The following is a 21,606-nucleotide window of genomic DNA, read 5'->3' on the forward strand; positions in this document are numbered from 1 at the left end:
TAAGGATGGTGAGGATGGTGAGGATGGTGAAGATGGTGAGGATAGTGAAGATGGTGAGGATGGTGAAGATGGTAAGGATGGTGAAGATGGTAAGGATGGTGAGGATGGTGAGGATGGTGAGGATGGTGAAGATGGTGAAGATGGTGAGGATGGTGAAGATGGTGAGGATGGTGAAAATGGTGAGGATGGTGAGGATGGTGAAGATGGTGAGGATGGTGAAGATGGTGAGGATGGTGAGGATGGTGAAGATGGTGAGGATGGTGAAGATGGTGAGGATGGTGAGGATGGTGAAGATGGTGAGGATGGTGAAGATGGTGAGGATGGTGAGGATGGTGAAGATGGTGAGGATGGTGAAGATGGTGAAGATGGTGAGGATGGTGAGGGTGGTGAGGATGGTGAGGATGGTGAAGATGGTGAAGATGGTGAGGATGGTGAAGATGGTGAGGATGGTGAAGATGGTGAGGATGGTGAAGATGGTGAGGATGGTGAAGATGGTGAGGATGGTGAAGATGGTGAGGATGGTGAGGATGGTGAGGATGGTGAGGATGGTGAAGATGGTGAGGGTGGTGAGGATAGTGAGGATGGTGAGGATGGTGAGGATGGTGAGGATGGTGAAGATGGTGAAGATGGTGAGGATGGTGAGGATGGCCCCTGCTGGACGTGTCAGGGAGGCCCAGTATTGGTCTTCACCCAGCTTCCTGCACCATGAGCAGCAGCAGAGTTCTAGCAGCCTCACGCTTGCAGCTCCGCCTCGCATTGTAGCCTTCAGTCCCAGCGGCGTCCTTGGAAACCATCAACAAGACTGAAGGGAAGAGGATCGCTGATCCCATCCACGTCTGAGGGAGAGAAGCAGCGCCGGTCTCTGGGAGGGGGTAAGTAACGGGGGCATCTACAGGACATGAGGACAAGACTCAGAATGCTTGTGGAAGGACCAGCTGACCCCCCGGGCACGCACATTGGCACAACCTCTTTAAGTCAGTGCCAACCTTTCAGAAGCCTGGTACAAGCCTGGCACAAGAATGTGGGCAAATATTGTCCAGGAAAACGTTAGGCGACACAGGAAAAGGCGAACGGGATCAGCGCGGCGCCGTGGGGGTCAGGGGCAGCCGGGGTCCCCACTGTGTGGAGCTGAATGACAGCGATTGTACAGAACAGATGTGAATGGGGCCCAAAGCATGCCCCGCCCATCTATACAAGTCCCGCCCCAATTAGGGCGTTCAAATCCAAAAAAGTGCATATAAGCCCCTCCATAACAACCCCAAATAAATAGACTCCCCAGACTAGGCTCCCCATTACCTCAGACCCCAGAGTGGACTCCCCAAGGAGGGTGGGCTTCAGGTTTGTGTGGACCCTTGGGAAATAGAGTCACAGTGGGCCCCCTTCATCATTTATAGGCTTTGCTGTACCATCTTAGTCATTTATAGGCCCCCTTGTGACCCCTGAGTCATTTATAGGCCCAACTGTGCCCTTTCAGTTATTTATAGACCCTGCTGTGCCCCCTGAGTCATTTAAAGGCTTCCCTAATAGACCCCTTAAGTCATTTATAGGCCTCACTCTGCCTCGAGTCATTTATGCGCCCAACGGTGCCCCCTGAGTTATTCATAGGCCCCACTGTGTCACTGGAATCTTTTATAGACTCCACTGTACCCCGGTTCATTTATAGGCCCTGCTGTGCCCCATGGCACCCTCCGTCCTCTGCCTCTTCTGGCCAGGATTGTGTGGAGCGGCCCAAACGGCATCACCACATCTATGTAACATAGAAGGCGCTGCAGGGCCGATCAGGAATCGTTCGGCTCCTTGCAGCGCCGCCGCTACTTGGATCTGGATACAATGGATCTCAAAGAATAAGGAGCAGATTGAGTAGATCCCCCAAACACCAGCCAAGCTCCGCCCCTTTGTCAGATTTGGAACCTGACAACTATGTAAAGGTTATGTGAGCTCACACAATGCATTGCAAGAGGAAGGAGCAGAATTCTGCATGCAGCTCTGCAGCTTGATGTGAAGCTAATTTTAAAGGGGTTTTCCAGGGAGAAAAAAAAAATGTCACAGCCGCCCGCTGCAAAACATGAAGCGAGCGTCCTCCCCTCATCCCACCCGGGGGACATGTGACCGCTGCAATCTGCGGTCACATGACCATTGGCTAGCTGCAGTGGTCACATGTTACTGTGTCGGGCCACCATAGTGGAGACCATCGGGGATGACGGACGCAGCGGAGCACAGGAGTTTTTTTTTAATCTTTTGCCACCATAATGAGTGGATTTCATGTTTTTCCCTTCTAATAGAGGAAGTATGATCGCACGGAGCGCAGCGCCATCACCGGCCGCAGGAGCCGCACGCCGCCGTTCCGAAAAAGCCCAAATTCAAGACATTACAGAAAGATTCCAGAACTACATCCAGGGAGTGAAGTCACTGAGATGTCAGCTGAAGCAGGTGTGATGGGAAGCGTCTAGTAATGTCTGAGTAATGTTCTCTGTTATCAGCCACTTCCCCAGGGAGGCTGGCACAGCACAGGTGCGCAGGGGCCATGACCGTTGGTGTCGGGGCCGCTCTGTGGGACCAGACTGGTGGTTCCCATCAGGCCGTATTTACAGGGGTGCGAGGCTTGGACTAATATCGCACTCTGAGGCCGCGGTCACACGCGCTGGAATCTCGTGGAGGGACCGCGGCGCACGCACGGACATACTGTGGGTCTTGAACTCGCTGGGTTTTGCAGCAGCTTCGCCACCTGCATTCTGCTGCGGCCGTGTCTCCCCATAGAGAGGATAGAGGGTCGCAGCGGCGATATAGTTGACATGCCGCGGGTTTGAGTTCCGTGCGCCGTGTCAGTTTCATCGCTTCTCCGCAGCGTGTCATTTTTGCTAATTTCACCCATTTTGTGCAGAAAGTCTACACGGCGATTCCGCCCCGCCTGACCCGCCCTACAGCTGCGTCACGCATGTTTTAGCCGTGCCAGTTTTGCGCGTTATGAGATGCCCGTTGGCTCATTCTAATGACTACATGCGATTTTTAACCGTTTCATAGCAAGTAGCGGGCGAATATTCTGCGATAGCGCCAAAAAATAGCACACGCTGCGAGAGGAAAACCAGCCGGGTGAACGAACCCATCCAGGACCGCGAGGTAATGCAACGCAAAGAACTCGTGCGATTTTCCCACTTGTGTAAATAAGCCCCCTCTCCGAGTTATTGGGGGATTGGTCTAGCAGTGGGGGAACATAGGAGGGCAATGAGGAGCTTGCTGTCAGTGAATGGAAACATTCTTATTTCAGCCTCGTTCACACGGGTGCATGCGGGTGTCACGTACTGCACTGCTCATCATGAACATGCCTATTCACTGCAGGCAAGCAGAGATCTTAAAAATGGGCCGGACTGTTCATGGCATTTGCAATTAGGTCCTAAACAGAAAAGTCCTGCAGTTCCATCATGCACCTCGTCTTTTGGGCTGCCTGTAATGCACCACGGGGCAGATAGGACTTTCAAGGGTTCCCCTAAAATCTCCTCCCAGAACTTCCTGATGAAGCAGAGTTTTGTGTCGCACACAGTGGCGGTCTGTGTACACGGCCTGCTTCACTATTGTTGGCCCTACATAAGTGGGATATTCCTGTTACCTCCTATTTGAAATAAGAGAATAGCATTAGAGTATGTGGCGGTATTATGTAGGCATGGTATGGCAGCATTATGTAGGCATGGTATGGCGGTATTATGTAGGCATGGTATGGCGGTATTATGTAAGGCATGGTATGGTGGTATTATGTAGGCATGGTATGGCGGTATTATATAGGCATGGTATGGCGGTATTATGTAGGCATGGTATGGCGGTATTATGTAGGCATGGTATGGCGGTATTATGTAGGCATGGTATGGCAGCATTATGTAGGCATGGTATGGCGGTATTATGTAGGCATGGTATGGCAGCATTATATAGGCATGGTATGGCGGTATTATGTAGGCATGGTATGGCGGTATTATGTAAGGCATGGTATGGCGGTATTATGTAGGCATGGTATGGCGGTATTATGTAGGCATGGTATGGCGGTATTATGTAGGCATAGTATGGCGGTATTATGTAGGCATGGTATGGCGGTATTATGTAGGCATGGTATGGCGGTATTATATAGGCATGGTCTTGCGGTATTATGTAGGCATGGTATAGCTGTATTATATAAGCATGGTATGACGGTATTATGTAGGCAAGGTATGGCGGTATTATGTAGGCATGGTATGGCGGTATTATGTAGGCATGGTATGGCGGTATTATGTAGGCATGGTATGGCCGCATTATGTAGGCATGGTATGGCGGTATTATGTAGGCATGGTATGGCGGTATTATGTAGGCATGGTATGGCGGTATTATGTAAGCATGGTATTTCATTGTGGTTTAGTGTTATTATTTGGTCATTGAATGGCATAGGGAGTGAATGAAAGTGTTCTCTGGGCATTATATGGTGGTATTATTTGGTGAGGGCCTGTCGGTATGGTTTCAGAACTGCATGGTGTGTGAACATTGTATGTAAGTATAGAGTGGGAAATATATGCTGGTCTTTATTGGATACTATATGACAGTATTATTCAGGCATGGTGGTGGCATTATTATTATGACATGAAGGTATTGTTTGGTCATTGAATGGCAGTATAACATTGAAAGTATGTTGTTACGTGTGCTGCTGGGATCTGTAGTTCTAAGCTTCCTAGCAGCACAGCCCTCACAGGGTTAATTGATTGAGCTGGCTGGGTGTGGTTCTTCCTGCTGGCCAATCTCCTGGGTCTGTGCTCACATATAAACCCAGCCTCTGGTCAGTCTCTGTCTGGTGTTCAGGGTGAGCAGTCATGAATCCTTGTCTGGTGAAGCTTGCTGTGTGATCTGTGTCTTGCTGGTTCATGTCTGTTTGTACGTTTATTGCGGTATTATGTAGGCATGGTATGGCGGTAATATGTAAGCATGGTATGGCAGTATTATATGGACATGGTATGGCGGTATTATGTAGGCATGGTATGGCGGTATTATGTAGGCATGGTATGGCGGTATTATGTAGGCATGGTATGGCTGTATTATATAAGCATGGTACGGCGGTATTATGTAGGCATGGTATGGCGGTATTATGTAAGCATGGTATGGCGGTATTATATGGACATGGTATGGCGGTATTATATAGGCATGGTATAGCGGTATTATGTAGGCATGGTATAGCGGTATTATGTAGGCATGGTATGGCGGTATTATGTAGGCATGGTATGGCGGTATTATGTAGGCATGGTATGGCGGTATTATGTAGGCATGGTATGGCGGTATTATGTAAGCATGGTATGGCAGTATTATATGGACATGGTATGGCGGTATTATGTAGGTATGGTATGGTGGTATTATATAGGCATGGTATAGCGGTATTATATAGGCATGGTATGGCGGTATTATGTAGGCATGGTATGGCGGTATTATGTAAGTATGGTATGGCAGTATTATATGGACATGGTATGGCGGTATTATGTAGGCATGGTATGGTGGTATTATATAGGCATGGTATAGCGGTATTATGTAGGCATGGTATGGCGGTATTATGTAGGCATGGTATGGCGGTATTATGTAGGCATGGTATGGCGGTATTATGTAGGCATGGTATGGCGGTATTATTTCATTGTGGTTTAGTGTTATTATTTGGTCATTGAATGGCATTGGGAGTGAATGAAAGTGTTCTCTGGGCATTATATGGTGGTATTATTTGGTGAGGGCCTGTTGGTATGGTTTCAGAACTGCATGGTGTGTGAACATTGTATGTAAGTATAGAGTGGGAAATATATGCTGGTCTTTATTGGATACTATATGACAGTATTATTCAGGCATGGTGGTGGCATTATTATTATGACATGAAGGTATTGTTTGGTCATTGAATGGCAGTATAACATTGGAAGTATGTTGTTACGTGTGCTGCTGGGATCTGTAGTTCTAAGCTTCCTAGCAGCACAGCCCTCACAGGGTTAATTGATTGAGCTGGCTGGGTGTGGTTCTTCCTGCTGGCCAATCTCCTGGGTCTGTGCTCACATATAAACCCAGCCTCTGGTCAGTCTCTGTCTGGTGTTCAGGGTGAGCAGTCATGAATCCTTGTCTGGTGAAGCTTGCTGTGTGATCTGTGTCTTGCTGGTTCATGTCTGTTTGTACGTTTATTTTCTATCAGTTTTGTGGCAGCTTTCTGTGTGACCTGCTATCTGTGTCCTGTCCTATTGCAGCGTTCTGTGTGAAGTCTGTCCGCTTCTGCTGGACTCCTGGTTAGTGTAGGGAGTAGCAGTATAACCAGGAGCCGTGAAGTGGCCCGTTAGCTTCCATGTTTTGTACAAAATGTCAACTAATACCTCGCATTTATATTCTGCTTATCATCTGCTATTAGTGGTTGCATTGTGGCTGCTGTATGCTGTGTTTTCTGGCTCGGTGTGTCCTGTTGTTCAGTCCCTGTCATGTGGCATGTCAATGTGTCCTGTTCTGGTGCGTGGGTCCTAGGATCAGCTAGGGCTCAGATCCAAAGACCGCTGGGCTGCCCTTATTGGGGCAATGTTCCCGCTTAGGTAGGGCCATGCCAACCTCCCGGTAGCACAGGGTCCGTTGCCTGAAACCCGTCTAGTCCTCTTTGGTTACATATGTTGTGTGGGCTTTATTTAGTAGTAATTACCTCCTATTTAAATCAATAGAGTGGCATTAAACTGTATGGCGGTATTATTTAGTTGTGGTATGGCGGTATTATGTGGTCATTGCTTGGCAGTTTTGTGTGGGCATTACATAGTAGTATTATTTGGCTAGTCTACGCTATTATTTTAGCGCTGTATGGTGGTACGGTATTATCTGGGCGGTGTATGGCAGGATTGTGTCGGCATTGTATGAAAACTGAAACATAAAAGAAAATAGTGCTCCATTGTAGCGCGGTAGGACAGAAGATGCCCTAAATGGCGCGCTTGGCAGGAGGCGGAGAGAGGTGGAAGCAATCCTTCTATTAAAGCAACGGGTTTCCGCACTTTTATTTGGCAAATTCAAGTACAAAATAGGGAATGACCGGTATGTAAATGAACCGAGCGACCGGCGGCGGGTGACGGCACAGTGGTCATGTGATGACCTCTTGGGGTGTGTAAATATATATATATATCCATGAAAACTAGTGAAAAAGACAATAAAAACCTCTCCATCTGTAGAAGGAATATAGTGGCACAAATCTTAATACAGGAGATGAAATATTACCAAACGGCGCAGGATGACGTCACCGCAAACAAGTCACATGACCACTAGGACCTCCAAGTGTCACGTGGGGGGAGGATGAATCCGCAGAAGAGAACCCCTTCAGTATATAAAGTAAGCGATATACAAGAGAAGAACATTAGATAAAAAACAAGCACAAACGGGGAGGAGCCGCGGTCACTGACGTCACGGCAGCCACTGACGTCACGGCAGCCACGGGACAAGACACACGGCCATAAAACAACTAATTATCTTACATTCCAAGCAAGTGTGGCGAATGATTAGATCAACAGGATGAATACGACACGAGCAAAAGACATAAAACATCAAAGGAAGAGAGCAGAACTATAACGAGTCATGGGAAATACATGTAAGGTATGGGATAGGAGGGGAAAGGCAGAACCAGACAGAGCATATACCACCCAACTGGTAACATCGATTATACCCAGGACTGTAACAAGGGGGCGCCTCTACGTCTAGAGGAAAGAAGGTTTCTACACCGACATAGAAGGGGGTTCTTTACTGTAAGAGCGGTGAGACTGTGGAGCCGTCTGCCTGAGGAGGTGGTGATGGGGACCTGACTAAGACATTGTAAGAGGTTCTGGATGCCTTCCTTGAGCGATACAATATTACATGTTCTATCCCTGATTACGGGCCGGTGATCCGGGGATTATTCTGATGGCCGGATGGGAGTCGGGAAGGAATTTCTTTCCCTTCTACCCCATTGGGTATTTTTTGCCGTCAGCCGGCTGCACACGACCGGGTTGGACATGTGGGAGCCCGCAGCGGCGTCCGACCCAGTGCCCAGCCGACATCCGCATGCACCTGTCATTACTTCTCTTCTGTGCTGCGGATGGTCCGCACGGATCGCTGTTGGACATGAGCAGTACAGATTTTCCCGCGGCATCGCCTAGCAATGACGTGTAATCCGCGACCTTTACACGGGACGACGGTTGGCTGAACGGTCTGTGCGAGTGGGTGACGTCACCACTAGTTGGCGCTCAGGCTGATTGTTCAGACAGGCGGGTCACCGCTGAGTATCACTTGCTTCTCGCTCACTGATTCACATAACGAAGCGCTGAGCGAATTTTGCGCGATAATCGCCCGGTGTAAATGGCCAGTTGTGGGTCGACATAAAAGGACTTGATGCACGGTGCAAAGCGAACTTGTGAGAAGTATCAGGCCTATGAGGCCGGCTCCGCGGGGTCTGCGGGTGCTGCCGACGTACCACATGACACCCAGCTACATCGATCACCAAACCACAACCACTGTTTGGGCGAGGCGGAATCAGAAAGACCCCAAAGTAAGTTCGGTCTGACACTTATGTCCAATATTCAGGAACCCCCCGATGACGGCAGGAGGGAAGGGCCTAGAAGGCCAGTAGGTCACGCAGGGCGGTGGACTGTCGGAATGGAAGCTTTGGCAAGCCGAGGATCACCGAGCAGAATGGTCTGCGCAGTACTGCTCTGGGCCAACCTTGGTGAAGGTGGTAAGGACGTTGTGGGTAAAAACATGGTCATCAGCTGAAGGGGAAGCCTTCCGGAAACCATCAGCCGGCCGCACCTTTTACCTGCACTCAGGTGTTCAGCAGAGTTTTTGCCTGTTGGTTCGGAGCTGGGAAGCCCTGTCACCCAAGCGATCCCTCCGCGCCCACTTACATTGTCCGAAGGGGACATTCGTTAACCAGGGTTGATGGTGGGCACTCTGGGCGTTCAGAAGACTGGACGTTACCTGGTACAGAATGTCTTTGGGTTGAATGGATTTGCCCGAATTCCTGGTGAGATGGAGGTCAAGAAAGAGCGTCTCGTCAAGGTAGAACTGCTGGCAGAAAGTTGGGCGGAGGGGAGTTCATCCATGAAATACACTTGGTGGCCAGCTGCCCATCACCCAGCCGCCCATCACCCAGCCGCCCATCACCCAGCTGCCCATCACCCTCCACAGAAAGAAGACGTTGTCTACGTCGTATCTACCGTGGTTCTGTGGCGGTATTATTCATGCATCGCAGGGCGATAGTCTGTGAAGGACAGTATGGTGTGGGCACTGCAGGCAGTAGACTTGTGGAGATACAGTATATGGCAACGCTGGCACTCTATGGTGGTATTTTTTGAATAGTGTTGTTTAATATGGCAATATTGGCAGTCCGGGATCTGGTGAAGCAGCGTGGCAGCCCCTCGGAGCCCTCATGCCCATCACTCGGCTGTCACTCAGCTTTCCCAAAAGCAAAGTCTGAATAGGTTTTTTGGACAGAATTGCTTTTCTGATGACATTTTCTACACCGCCATTATTTTCCGTACAGGCTGAGCGTTGGTTCTCGCCCGGGAAGGACAGCATTGTTTGCACATAATGGAGACCCCAAAGGGCGGTTTTTGTGGAAAATAATGTTTCCCATGAAGGTCTTAGGAGGACAATAGCTCGTCGCTTTCCTTGGCGCAGATTTCCCGGGCGCTGACACCCCCCATCTCTATCATTACTTGGAGGAGCTATTGCCAAGTAATTACCCCATTAAGGGCGGCGTGTTCTCGGGACAACATTATCGGATCCATTCATCCTCCGTATCAGAATACCTTCCCTGGGGATGAAAAGAAATGCGCAGATCGCGGCGCTCCCAGAAACACTGCATTGTTCCGTCTGCTGCTGGAGCGGGGGAGTTCTTCCCCGCGGCGGTGTCATATATTATGTCATTCATATCCCGCATTCACATAAATCTTTTATTACGGTAGAGCGAGTAGTGGAAAACAGTTTTTCGCACAGCGTTGGACCAGTATTTCAAAACCTGCCAACCACGTGGGATTTTCTTGTGCAACTGTGTGGAGGGTATACCGAGAATGGCGCAATCAAGGAAAAGCCCCCAGTGAAAGGGGATCCTGCGGACAGAAACAACTGATCACTGAAAGGGGTCGGAGGAGGATGTCAGGAATCGTTCTGACCAACAGGCTGCACAGTCAGCTGAATACAACGCTGGAGCTCCAACTAACGTGTCCGAACGCACAACTCGCCGTTCCTCCGCACGGATGGTATAACAGCAGGCGGCCAGTTCCAGCGCCATTGCGTAAGAGAAATAGAAATGCAAGACTCCGGCGGGCAAATAGGAATCAGCAAGAAAACATCGCCTGGTCGAATGCATCCAGGATTCTGTTGTACCGCGTCGACGGAGGGGTCAGAATGTGGTGTAACTTGAGCATAATAAGCCGATAAAACAGCAAAACAAGACTAAACCGCGCACAAATACTGCTGGCATCGAGTGCCACGAGGGCACTACTAATGCTGCCAGAGTATCAATCCTGCTATGTGCTACATAAGTGCCGCTCAGTGCAAGCATAGCACCGCCAGACCGTACATACATAAAGGAGGCCACTAGAGAGAGGGGAAAGCTCATATGTCCCATGGGAAATAAAGCCTCAGGCATGCTGAAACCCTTCTGTCCGCTGCCGCCGCCTATCGGGGGAGAATATACTGAGACACATTACATAATCAGCCGTCCCACCGCAATCTAATATGTATGTAAGACTGCCACACTGTGCAAATAACACGCCGCCTCATGGAGTACATAGGATCTGCAATATAGTGAATAACACCAGACTGCTATCCGAATGCCAAAAATGTACAAGGCGGAAAAGAAAATCGTGTCCTGTCCCTTTAATGTCTCTCATTTCTTTCCGCTCTTCGGACTTGTTCCTCTTTGTCTGCTATCAAATCTCTTCATTTAATTACATTTTGGTAACATTGGATTAGAGCACAATGTGGCTGAAGAGGGTCCTGTTATCCCCTGCTGATAATTATATGCCAACACACAGCCCCTCGGTAATTATCACTGCTGTCATTAAGATGTTGCTGCAGATGACAAGTAATTGTGGCTCTTTGTTAGCAGACGGTATTAAGGAAGATTTGGGAGGGATTAAGGTTTAGTGTTTTGCATTCAACACGTGTTTTAGATTACTGACTCATGTGTCGTTGGGTCGGGGGTCGACCAGCCATCACTGCCGCAAAACCATGGAGTCATTATGTGTAAACCCAACATACAGAGAAATAAAAATCACAACTGATACCGTAATTATGCATGAGTCATGTAGTAAAACCGATCCTGCTAATTACCTGTTATTTTATTCTTAATGTCCCTCTTTACCCAGGGTGGAGCAAACTATAACTAATATACTGCCCCTATGTGCCAGAACATAGCTAGTATAATACTGCCCCCTATGTACAAGAATATAACTACTATAATACTGCCCCCTATGTACAAGAATATAACTACTATAATACTGCCCCCTATGTACAAGAATAACTAGTATAATACTGCCCCCTATATACAAGAATATAACTACTATAATACTGCTCCTATGTACAAGAATATAACTACTATAATACTGCCCCCTATGTACAAGAATATAACTACTATAATACTGCCCCCTATGTACAAGAATATAACTACTATAATACTGCCCCCTATGTACAAGAATATAACTACTATAATACTGCCCCCTATGTACAAGAATATAACTACTATAATACTGCCCCCTATGTACAAGAATATAACTACTATAATACTGCCCCCTATGTACAGGAATATAACTACTATAATACTGCTCCTATGTACAAGAATATAACTACTATAATACTGCCCCCTATGTACAAGAATATAACTACTATAATACTGCCCCCTATGTACAAGAATATAACTGCTATAATACTGCCTCCTATGTACAAGAATATAACTACTATAATACTGCTCCTATGTACAAGAATATAACTACTATAATACTGCCCCCTATGTACAAGAATATAACTACTATAATACTGCCCCCTATGTACAAGAATATAACTACTATAATACTGCCCCTTATGTACAAGAATATAACTACTATAATACTGCCCCCTATGTACAAGAATATAACTACTATAATACTGCTCCCTATGTACAAGAATATAACTACTATAATACTGCCCCCTATGTACAAGAATATAACTACTATAATACTGCTCCTATGTACAAGAATATAACTACTATAATACTGCCCCCTATGTACAAGAATATAACTACTATAATACTGCCCCTATGTACAAGAATATAACTACTATAATACTGCCCCCTACGTACAAGAATATAACTACTATAATACTGCCCCTATGTACAAGAATATAACTACTATAATACTGCCCCCTACGTACAAGAATATAACTACTATAATACTGCTCCCGTGTACAAGAATATAACTACTATAATACTGCCCCCTATGTACAAGAATATAACTACTATAATACTGCCCCCTATGTACAAGAATATAACTACTATAATACTGCTCCTATGTACAAGAATATAACTACTATAATACTGCCTCCTATGTACAAGAATATAACTACTATAATACTGCCCCCTATGTACAAGAATATAACTACTATAATACTGTCCCCTATGTACAAGAATATAACTACTATAATACTGCCCCCTATGTACAAGAATATAACTACTATAATACTGACCCCTATGTACAAGAATATAACTACTATAATACTGCTCCCTATGTACAAGAATATAACTACTATAATACTGCCTCCTATGTACAGGAATATAACTACTATAATACTGTCCCTATGTACAAGAATATATCTACTATAATACTGCCCCCTATGTACAAGACTATAACTAATATAATACTGCTCCTATGTACAAGAATATAACTAATATAATACCGCCTCCTATGTACAAGAATATAACTAATATAATACTGCTCCTATGTACAAGAATATAACTACTATAATACCGCCTCCTATGTACAAGAATATAACTACTATAATACTGCCCCTATGTACAAGAATATAACTACTATAATACTGCCCCCTATGTACAAGAATATAACTACTATAATACTGCCCCCTATGTACAAGAATATAACTGCTATAATACTGCCTCCTATGTACAAGAATATAACTACTATAATACTGCTCCTATGTACAAGAATATAACTACTATAATACTGCCCCCTATGTACAAGAATATAACTACTATAATACTGCCCCCTATGTACAAGAATATAACTACTATAATACTGCCCCTTATGTACAAGAATATAACTACTATAATACTGCCCCCTATGTACAAGAATATAACTACTATAATACTGCTCCCTATGTACAAGAATATAACTACTATAATACTGCCCCCTATGTACAAGAATATAACTACTATAATACTGCTCCTATGTACAAGAATATAACTACTATAATACTGCCCCCTATGTACAAGAATATAACTACTATAATACTGCCCCTATGTACAAGAATATAACTACTATAATACTGCCCCCTACGTACAAGAATATAACTACTATAATACTGCCCCTATGTACAAGAATATAACTACTATAATACTGCCCCCTACGTACAAGAATATAACTACTATAATACTGCCCCCTATGTACAAGAATATAACTACTATAATACTGCCCCCTATATACAAGAATATAACTACTATAATACTGTCCCCTATGTAGAAGAATATAACTACTATAATACTGCCCCCTATGTACAAGAATATAACTACTATAATACTGCCCCCTATGTACAAGAATATAACTACTATAATACTGTCCCCTATGTACAAGAATATAACTACTATAATACTGCCCCCTATGTACAAGAATATAACTACTATAATACTGCCCCCTATGTACAAGAATATAACTACTATAATACTGCCCCCTATGTACAAGAATATAACTACTATAATACTGCCCCCTATGTACAAGAATATAACTACTATAATACTGCCCCCTATGTACAAGAATATAACTACTATAATACTGCCCCCTATGTACAAGAATATAACTACTATAATACTGCCCCCTATGTACAGGAATATAACTACTATAATACTGCCTCCTATGTACAGGAATATAACTGCTATAATACTGTCCCCTATGTACAAGAATATAACTACTATAATACTGCCCCCTATGTACAGGAATATAACTACTATAATACTGCCTCCTATGTACAGGAATATAACTACTATAATACTGCCCCCTATGTATAAGAATATAACTACTATAATACTGCCCCCTATGTACAAGAATATAACTACTATAATACTGCCCCCTATGTACAAGAATATAACTACTATAATACTGCCCCCTATGTACAAGAATATAACTACTATAATACTGCCCCCTATGTACAAGAATATAACTACTATAATACTGCCCCCTATGTACAAGAATATAACTACTATAATACTGCCCCCTATGTATAAGAATATAACTACTATAATACTGCCCCCTATGTACAAGAATATAACTACTATAATACTGCCCCCTATGTACAAGAATATAACTACTATAATACTGCTACTGGTGTATACATATAACACTATATGATTCCAGTCTCCGTTACGGTGTAGAGTGGTTTTCGTATATTGTAGTGAGCAGGTATATTGCAGTACACTCGGTGGTCTACAGGGGGTTCTTGGAGATAAGCATTTTTGTGTTAATATAATTTTACAACTTACATTAGATGAACCTTACTGACTGATTCCTGGCAGTGTAGGGATCATGGGACTCGGCTTTTCTCAGAATTCTAGAGCTTTTATCACTTTATGGCCGTTGAATCTAATATAAAATGTTTATAGCACATGAAGTCGGGCGTGTAAGAGCCTGCAGAGTACAACCGCCGCTCACTGACCCTGAAGAAGGTTTCCTCAGAGTTTATTAAAAGGGGTAATGCACTAAAAATGCTCTGCTCCTCTGTCATAGCTGCATGTGATGGTGACATCTATGATCATGGATCCCCACTGAATGCCACAATGAAAGCGCTCTGTAGTGAAATCACGTCCCGACTCCTACAGCGCTGCTCTAAGACCGCGGGTTCTAACCAGATGCACACTTATAAATTCTCCTAGAAGGTCCTGGAAAATCCTAAAAATGGAGACTTCCCACCCAGAACAGTTCTCCGACGCACAGGAAAGTATGTCTGCCCCGCCCATAGTAAAGACTTTTATGCATTGCTTCACATGTTTGTACATAGGGGGCAGTATTATAGTTATATTCTTGTACATAGGAGCAGTATTATAGTAGTTATATTCTTGTACATAGGGAGCAGTATTATAGTAGTTATATTCTTGTACATAGGGGGCAGTATTATAGTAGTTACATTCTTGTACATAGGGAGCAGTATTATAGTAGTTATATTCTTGTACATAGGGGGCAGTATTATAGTAGTTATATTCTTGTATATAGGGGGCAGTATTATAGTAGTTATATTCTTGTACATAGGGGGCGGTATTATAGTTGTTATATTTTTTATATGGCCATTTTCCTTTACGATGAGTACGGGAGGGAGAAGTTTCTCTGCACTTTAATGTCTTTGGGGGCCCCTATGATTACATGACTGTTGTAGCTGCTAATAGTGGCCCCTGCAGCTTATTGCTCTCAGGCCTACGAGGGGCACAGAGCGCACAGTGATACTTGTGATTGGTTTATATACTGTCTGTTCTATTAACGCCCGTGAACACACAGACTCGTTAGAACAATGATACATAAGGGAATGTGGCGATGAGCGGAGGTAACTGCACGCCCATAAGAGAGGAGATATTCGAGCGTTCCAGGGATACAGACCATGTCCCACATGAGCTGTTCTGGGTTAGTAATGGCCGCCGCGCTCGCTCTGACGCGTTTATATAGACGATAAAGCTCTATTATTTTTTTCTCATTTCGGAATGTCTTCCGCCTAGAGCGGCTGCGAATGGCGCCAGTAATAACGCAATGATTTTCTCTTTGTGCAGACGGACGCTGCGTCCGCGGTCCAGCATCTCCAGAATGAGGTGATCACCATCCACAATATGTACCAGCAGGAGGTTGGAAGCCTGCGAGAACAGCTGGAGCGGAGCTATAGGGCGCAGGATGGCGAGGGCATCACCACGGCTCTAGTCTCCGAGTACCAGCATAGGTAATTACACGCTATTGTATCCTGCCTATACCTGGCCGGCGCCTACAGTCCTGCCATGTGGGACGATTTCCATTACTTAAAGGGGAACTCAAGTCAGGAAAGTTTTCCATGTGACTCCAAAGACTTTCTGTATCGGTTCATCATGACCCACAGAGCAGACTGGGAAGCTAAGATATGGCGCAGTGACTTTTCGAGTTATTGCATTGATGGCACCGTGCTGCCCCTAGTGTGTGCCAGTGCTTGGTACTGCAGCTCATGGGCAGCTTTACTTACATGCCACCCATGGCAGATGTAGGCTGAGGGCAATTCCCTCCTTTAGGTCCATCCATTGTGATGATCTTCTTTCTCGTCTCGTGGAGCTACATGAACTATCCTCCTCCTGGCTCTGTCTCCTCTGAGGTGCCGCTGTAAACCCATTGACACCCCTATACAACAGTCGCTTAGTTCTGCTACTGTGTTTGTTAAATGCTTGGTTCTGGTGCTGTATTTATGTTTTTAGCTTGGGTCTGGTGTTTTATTCATGTCATGAACGCAGCTCTCATAGTGTAGTTAGATACTGAGCTTGGTTCTGGTCCTTTATTTATGCTATAAGCTTGGTTCTGGTACTGTATTTATACTATTAGCTTGGTCCTCTTGATGTATTTATGTACTGAGCTTAGTTTTGGTACTATATGTTATGAGCTTGGATTTGCTGTTGTGTTTATGTACTGAGGCTTGTTCTAGTGCTATATTCTTACTAGCTTGGCTCTGCTACTGTATTTTTGTTATGTACTTTGTTCTGATGTTGTATTGATGTTATTAGCTTGGTTCTGGTGCCGTATTTACATACACTGAGGTTGTTTATTGTCGTGTATCTATATACCACACTTGGTTCTAGTGCTGTATATATGTTATAAGCTTGGTTCTGGTGCTGTATTTGTGTTATGAGTTTGGTCCTGGTATAATACTTATCACTGAGCTGTCTTCCTGTGGGTAAGTTGCTATCGTCCTGCTTTCTACAATCAGACTGCCTATCAGTGCCATATATATTGTTTTTATTCTTATGATGGGAGGGCACAAATAATTGCACACAGGGCTCCATCTATGCTCAGAGCAGCCCTGCGCAGCTCAACTGCATCCAGGTACTGGTGCCGAGCATGGGCGATCTGCAGGCCCCGGACCGCCACAGCCACAAGGTTATCACTATATCAGGTACTGGTGCCGAGCATGGGCGATCTGCAGGCCCCGGACCGCCACAGCCACAAGGTTATCACTATATCAGGTACTGGTGCCGAGCATGAGCGATCTGCAGGCCCAGGACCGCCACAGCCACAAGGTTATCACTATATCAGGTACTGGTGCCGAGCATGGGCGATCTGCAGGCCCCGGACCGCCACAGCCACAAGGTTATCATTATATCAGGTACTGGTGCCGAGCATGGGCGATCTGCAGGCCCCGGACCGCCACAGCCACAAGGTTATCACTATATCAGGTACTGGTGCCGAGCATGGGCGATCTGCAGGCCCCGGACCGCCACAGCCACAAGGTTATCACTATATCAGGTACTGGTGCCGAGCATGGGCGATCTGCAGGCCCCGACCGCCACAGCCACAAGGTTATCACTATATCAGGTACTGGTGCCGAGCATGAGCGATCTGCAGGCCCCGGACCGCCACAGCCACAAGGTTATCATTATATCAGGTACTGGTGCCGAGCATGAGCCATCTGCAGGCCCCGGACCGCCACAGCCACAAGGTTATCACTATATCAGGTACTGGTGCCGAGCATGGGCGATCTGCAGGCCCCGGACCGCCACAGCCACAAGGTTATCATTATATCAGGTACTGGTGCCGAGCATGGGCGATCTGCAGGCCCCGGACCGCCACAGCCACAAGGTTATCACTATATCAGGTACTGGTGCCGAGCATGGGCGATCTGCAGGCCCCGGACCGCCACAGCCACAAGGTTATCACTATATCAGGTACTGTATGAGACCAGCAGCACGCACCCCCCCCCTTTGTGCCGCTGATCGGTGCAGGTCCTGGTAGACCATTAGTCTAATACTAGGGTGCGCTAAAAATGGGAAGCGGTAAAACAGAAGTTTCAGTGTTCAGCAGCCATCTGTCAGCAAGACTACTTGTAGCTGCAGAGACAGAAGCCAGCAGCCCTTCCTCCGACCGACACCTGCAGTCGCTACATTGGATCCTTCCTCTGACCGACACCTGCAGTAGCCACATTGGATCCTTCCTCCGACCGACACCTGCAGTCGCTACATTGGATCCTTCCTCTGACCGACACCTGCAGTAGCCACATTGGATCCTTCCTCTGACCGACACCTGCAGTAGCTACATTGGATCCTTCCTCTGACCGACACCTGCAGTAGCTACATTGGATCCTTCCTCTGACCGACACCTGCAGTAGCCACATTGGATCCTTCCTCCGACCGAAACCTGCAGTAGCTACATTGGATCCTTCCTCTGACCGACACCTGCAGTAGCCACATTGGATCCTTCCTCTGACCGACACCTGCAGTAGCCACATTGGATCCTTCCTCTGACCGACACCTGCAGTAGCTACATTGGATCCTTCCTCCGACCGACACCTGCAGTAGCCACATTGGATCCTTCCTCCGACCGACACCTGCAGTAGCCACATTGGATCCTTCCTCCGACCGACACCTGCAGTAGCCACATTGGATCCTTCCTCTGACCGACACCTGCAGTAGCCACATTGGATCCTTCCTCCGACCGACACCTGCAGTAGCTACATTGGATCCTTCCTCTGACCGACACCTGCAGTAGCCACATTGGATCCTTCCTCTGACCGACTCCTGCAGTAGCCACATTGGATCCTTCCTCTGACCGACACCTGCAGTAGCTACATTGGATCCTTCCTCTGACCGACACCTGCAGTAGCCACATTGGATCCTTCCTCTGACCGACACCTGCAGTAGCCACATTGGATCCTTCCTCTGACCGACTCCTGCAGTAGCCACATTGGATCCTTCCTCTGACCGACACCTGCAGTAGCCACATTGGATCCTTCCTCTGACCGACTCCTGCAGTAGCCACATTGGATCCTTCCTCTGACCGACACCTGCAGTAGCCACATTGGATCCTTCCTCTGACCGACACCTGCAGTAGCCACATTGGATCCTTCCTCTGACCGACACCTGCAGTAGCCACATTGGATCCTTCCTCTGACCGACACCTGCAGTAGCCACTTTGGATCCTTCCTCCGACCGACACCTGCAGTAGCCACATTGGATCCTTCCTCCGACCGACACCTGCAGTAGCTACATTGGATCCTTCCTCTGACCGACACCTGCAGTAGCCACATTGGATACTTCCTCTGACCGACACCTGCAGTAGCCACATTGGATCCTTCCTCTGACCGACACCTGCAGTAGCCACATTGGATCCTTCCTCTGACCGACACCTGCAGTAGCCACATTGGATCCTTCCTCTGACCGACACCTGCAGTAGCCACATTGGATCCTTCCTCTGACCGACACCTGCAGTAGCCACATTGGATCCTTCCTCCGACCGACACCTGCAGTAGCCACATTGGATCCTTCCTCCGACCGACACCTGCAGTCGCTACATTGGATCCTTCCTCTGACCGACACCTGCAGTAGCCACATTGGATCCTTCCTCTGACCGACACCTGCAGTAGCTACATTGGATCCTTCCTCTGACCGACACCTGCAGTAGCCACATTGGATCCTTCCTCTGACCGACACCTGCAGTAGCTACATTGGATCCTTCCTCTGACCGACACCTGCAGTAGCCACATTGGATCCTTCCTCCGACCGACACCTGCAGTAGCTACATTGGATCCTTCCTCTGACCGACACCTGCAGTAGCCACATTGGATCCTTCCTCTGACCGACACCTGCAGTAGCTACATTGGATCCTTCCTCTGACCGACTCCTGCAGTAGCCACATTGGATCCTTCCTCTGACCGACACCTGCAGTAGCCACATTGGATCCTTCCTCCGACCGACACCTGCAGTAGCCACATTGGATCCTTCCTCCGACCGACACCTGCAGTAGCCACATTGGATCCTTCCTCCGACCGACACCTGCAGTAGCCACATTGGATCCTTCCTCCGACCGACACCTGCAGTAGCTACATTGGATCCTTCCTCTGACCGACACCTGCAGTAGCCACATTGGATCCTTCCTCTGACCGACTCCTGCAGTAGCCACATTGGATCCTTCCTCTGACCGACACCTGCAGTAGCTACATTGGATCCTTCCTCTGACCGACACCTGCAGTAGCCACATTGGATCCTTCCTCCGACCGACACCTGCAGTAGCCACATTGGATCCTTCCTCTGACCGACACCTGCAGTAGCCACATTGGATCCTTCCTCTGACCGACTCCTGCAGTAGCCACATTGGATCCTTCCTCTGACCGACACCTGCAGTAGCCACATTGGATCCTTCCTCTGACCGACTCCTGCAGTAGCCACATTGGATCCTTCCTCTGACCGACACCTGCAGTAGCCACATTGGATCCTTCCTCTGACCGACACCTGCAGTAGCCACATTGGATCCTTCCTCTGACCGACACCTGCAGTAGCCACTTTGGATCCTTCCTCCGACCGACACCTGCAGTAGCCACTTTGGATCCTTCCTCTGACCGACACCTGCAGTAGCCACATTGGATCCTTCCTCTGACCGACACCTGCAGTAGCCACTTTGGATCCTTCCTCCGACCGACACCTGCAGTAGCCACATTGGATCCTTCCTCCGACCGACACCTGCAGTAGCCACATTGGATCCTTCCTCCGACCGACACCTGCAGTAGCCACATTGGATCCTTCCTCCGACCGACACCTGCAGTAGCCACATTGGATCCTTCCTCTGACCGACACCTGCAGTAGCCACATTGGATCCTTCCTCTGACCGACACCTGCAGTAGCCACATTGGATCCTTCCTCTGACCGACACCTGCAGTAGCCACATTGGATCCTTCCTCTGACCGACACCTGCAGTAGCCACATTGGATCCTTCCTCTGACCGACACCTGCAGTAGCCACATTGGATCCTTCCTCTGACCGACACCTGCAGTAGCCACATTGGATCCTTCCTCCGACCGACACCTGCAGTAGCCACATTGGATCCTTCCTCCGACCGACACCTGCAGTAGCCACATTGGATCCTTCCTCTGACCGACACCTGCAGTAGCCACATTGGATCCTTCCTCTGACCGACACCTGCAGTAGCCACATTGGATCCTTCCTCTGACCGACACCTGCAGTAGCCACATCGGATCCTTCCTCTGACCGACACCTGCAGTAGCCACATCGGATCCTTCCTCTGACCGACACCTGCAGTAGCCACATTGGATCCTTCCTCTGACCGACACCTGCAGTAGCCACATTGGATCCTTCCTCTGACCGACACCTGCAGTCGCCACATTGGATCCTTCCTCCGACCGACACCTGCAGTAGCCACATTGGATCCTTCC

At 47.4% G+C, this 21,606-nt stretch overlaps 1 protein-coding gene across 5 annotated transcripts in view; it reads left to right on the forward strand.

Moving 5' to 3' along the window:
• Positions 1 to 627: 627 nt before the first annotated feature.
• The window catches only part of LMNTD1 (lamin tail domain containing 1), a 99,972-nt gene continuing 78,993 nt past the window's right edge, over positions 628 to 21,606 (forward strand). For 4 of the 5 annotated variants that reach the window (XM_066590145.1, XM_066590148.1, XM_066590146.1 and 1 more), the window contains exons 1-3: positions 630 to 872; positions 2,283 to 2,430; positions 15,986 to 16,149. In XM_066590145.1, the coding sequence (XP_066446242.1) occupies positions 2,290 to 2,430; positions 15,986 to 16,149 (305 nt within the window). In that variant the 5' untranslated portion in view covers positions 630 to 872; positions 2,283 to 2,289. Of the gene's footprint in view, positions 873 to 2,282; positions 2,431 to 15,985; positions 16,150 to 21,606 lie in introns of all 5 variants that reach the window. The other variant, XM_066590147.1, reaches the window with a different exon arrangement.

This window comes from Eleutherodactylus coqui, chromosome 2 (genome assembly GCF_035609145.1).
Source record: "Eleutherodactylus coqui strain aEleCoq1 chromosome 2, aEleCoq1.hap1, whole genome shotgun sequence".
In the NCBI taxonomy this organism is placed as follows: Eukaryota; Metazoa; Chordata; class Amphibia; order Anura; family Eleutherodactylidae; genus Eleutherodactylus; species Eleutherodactylus coqui.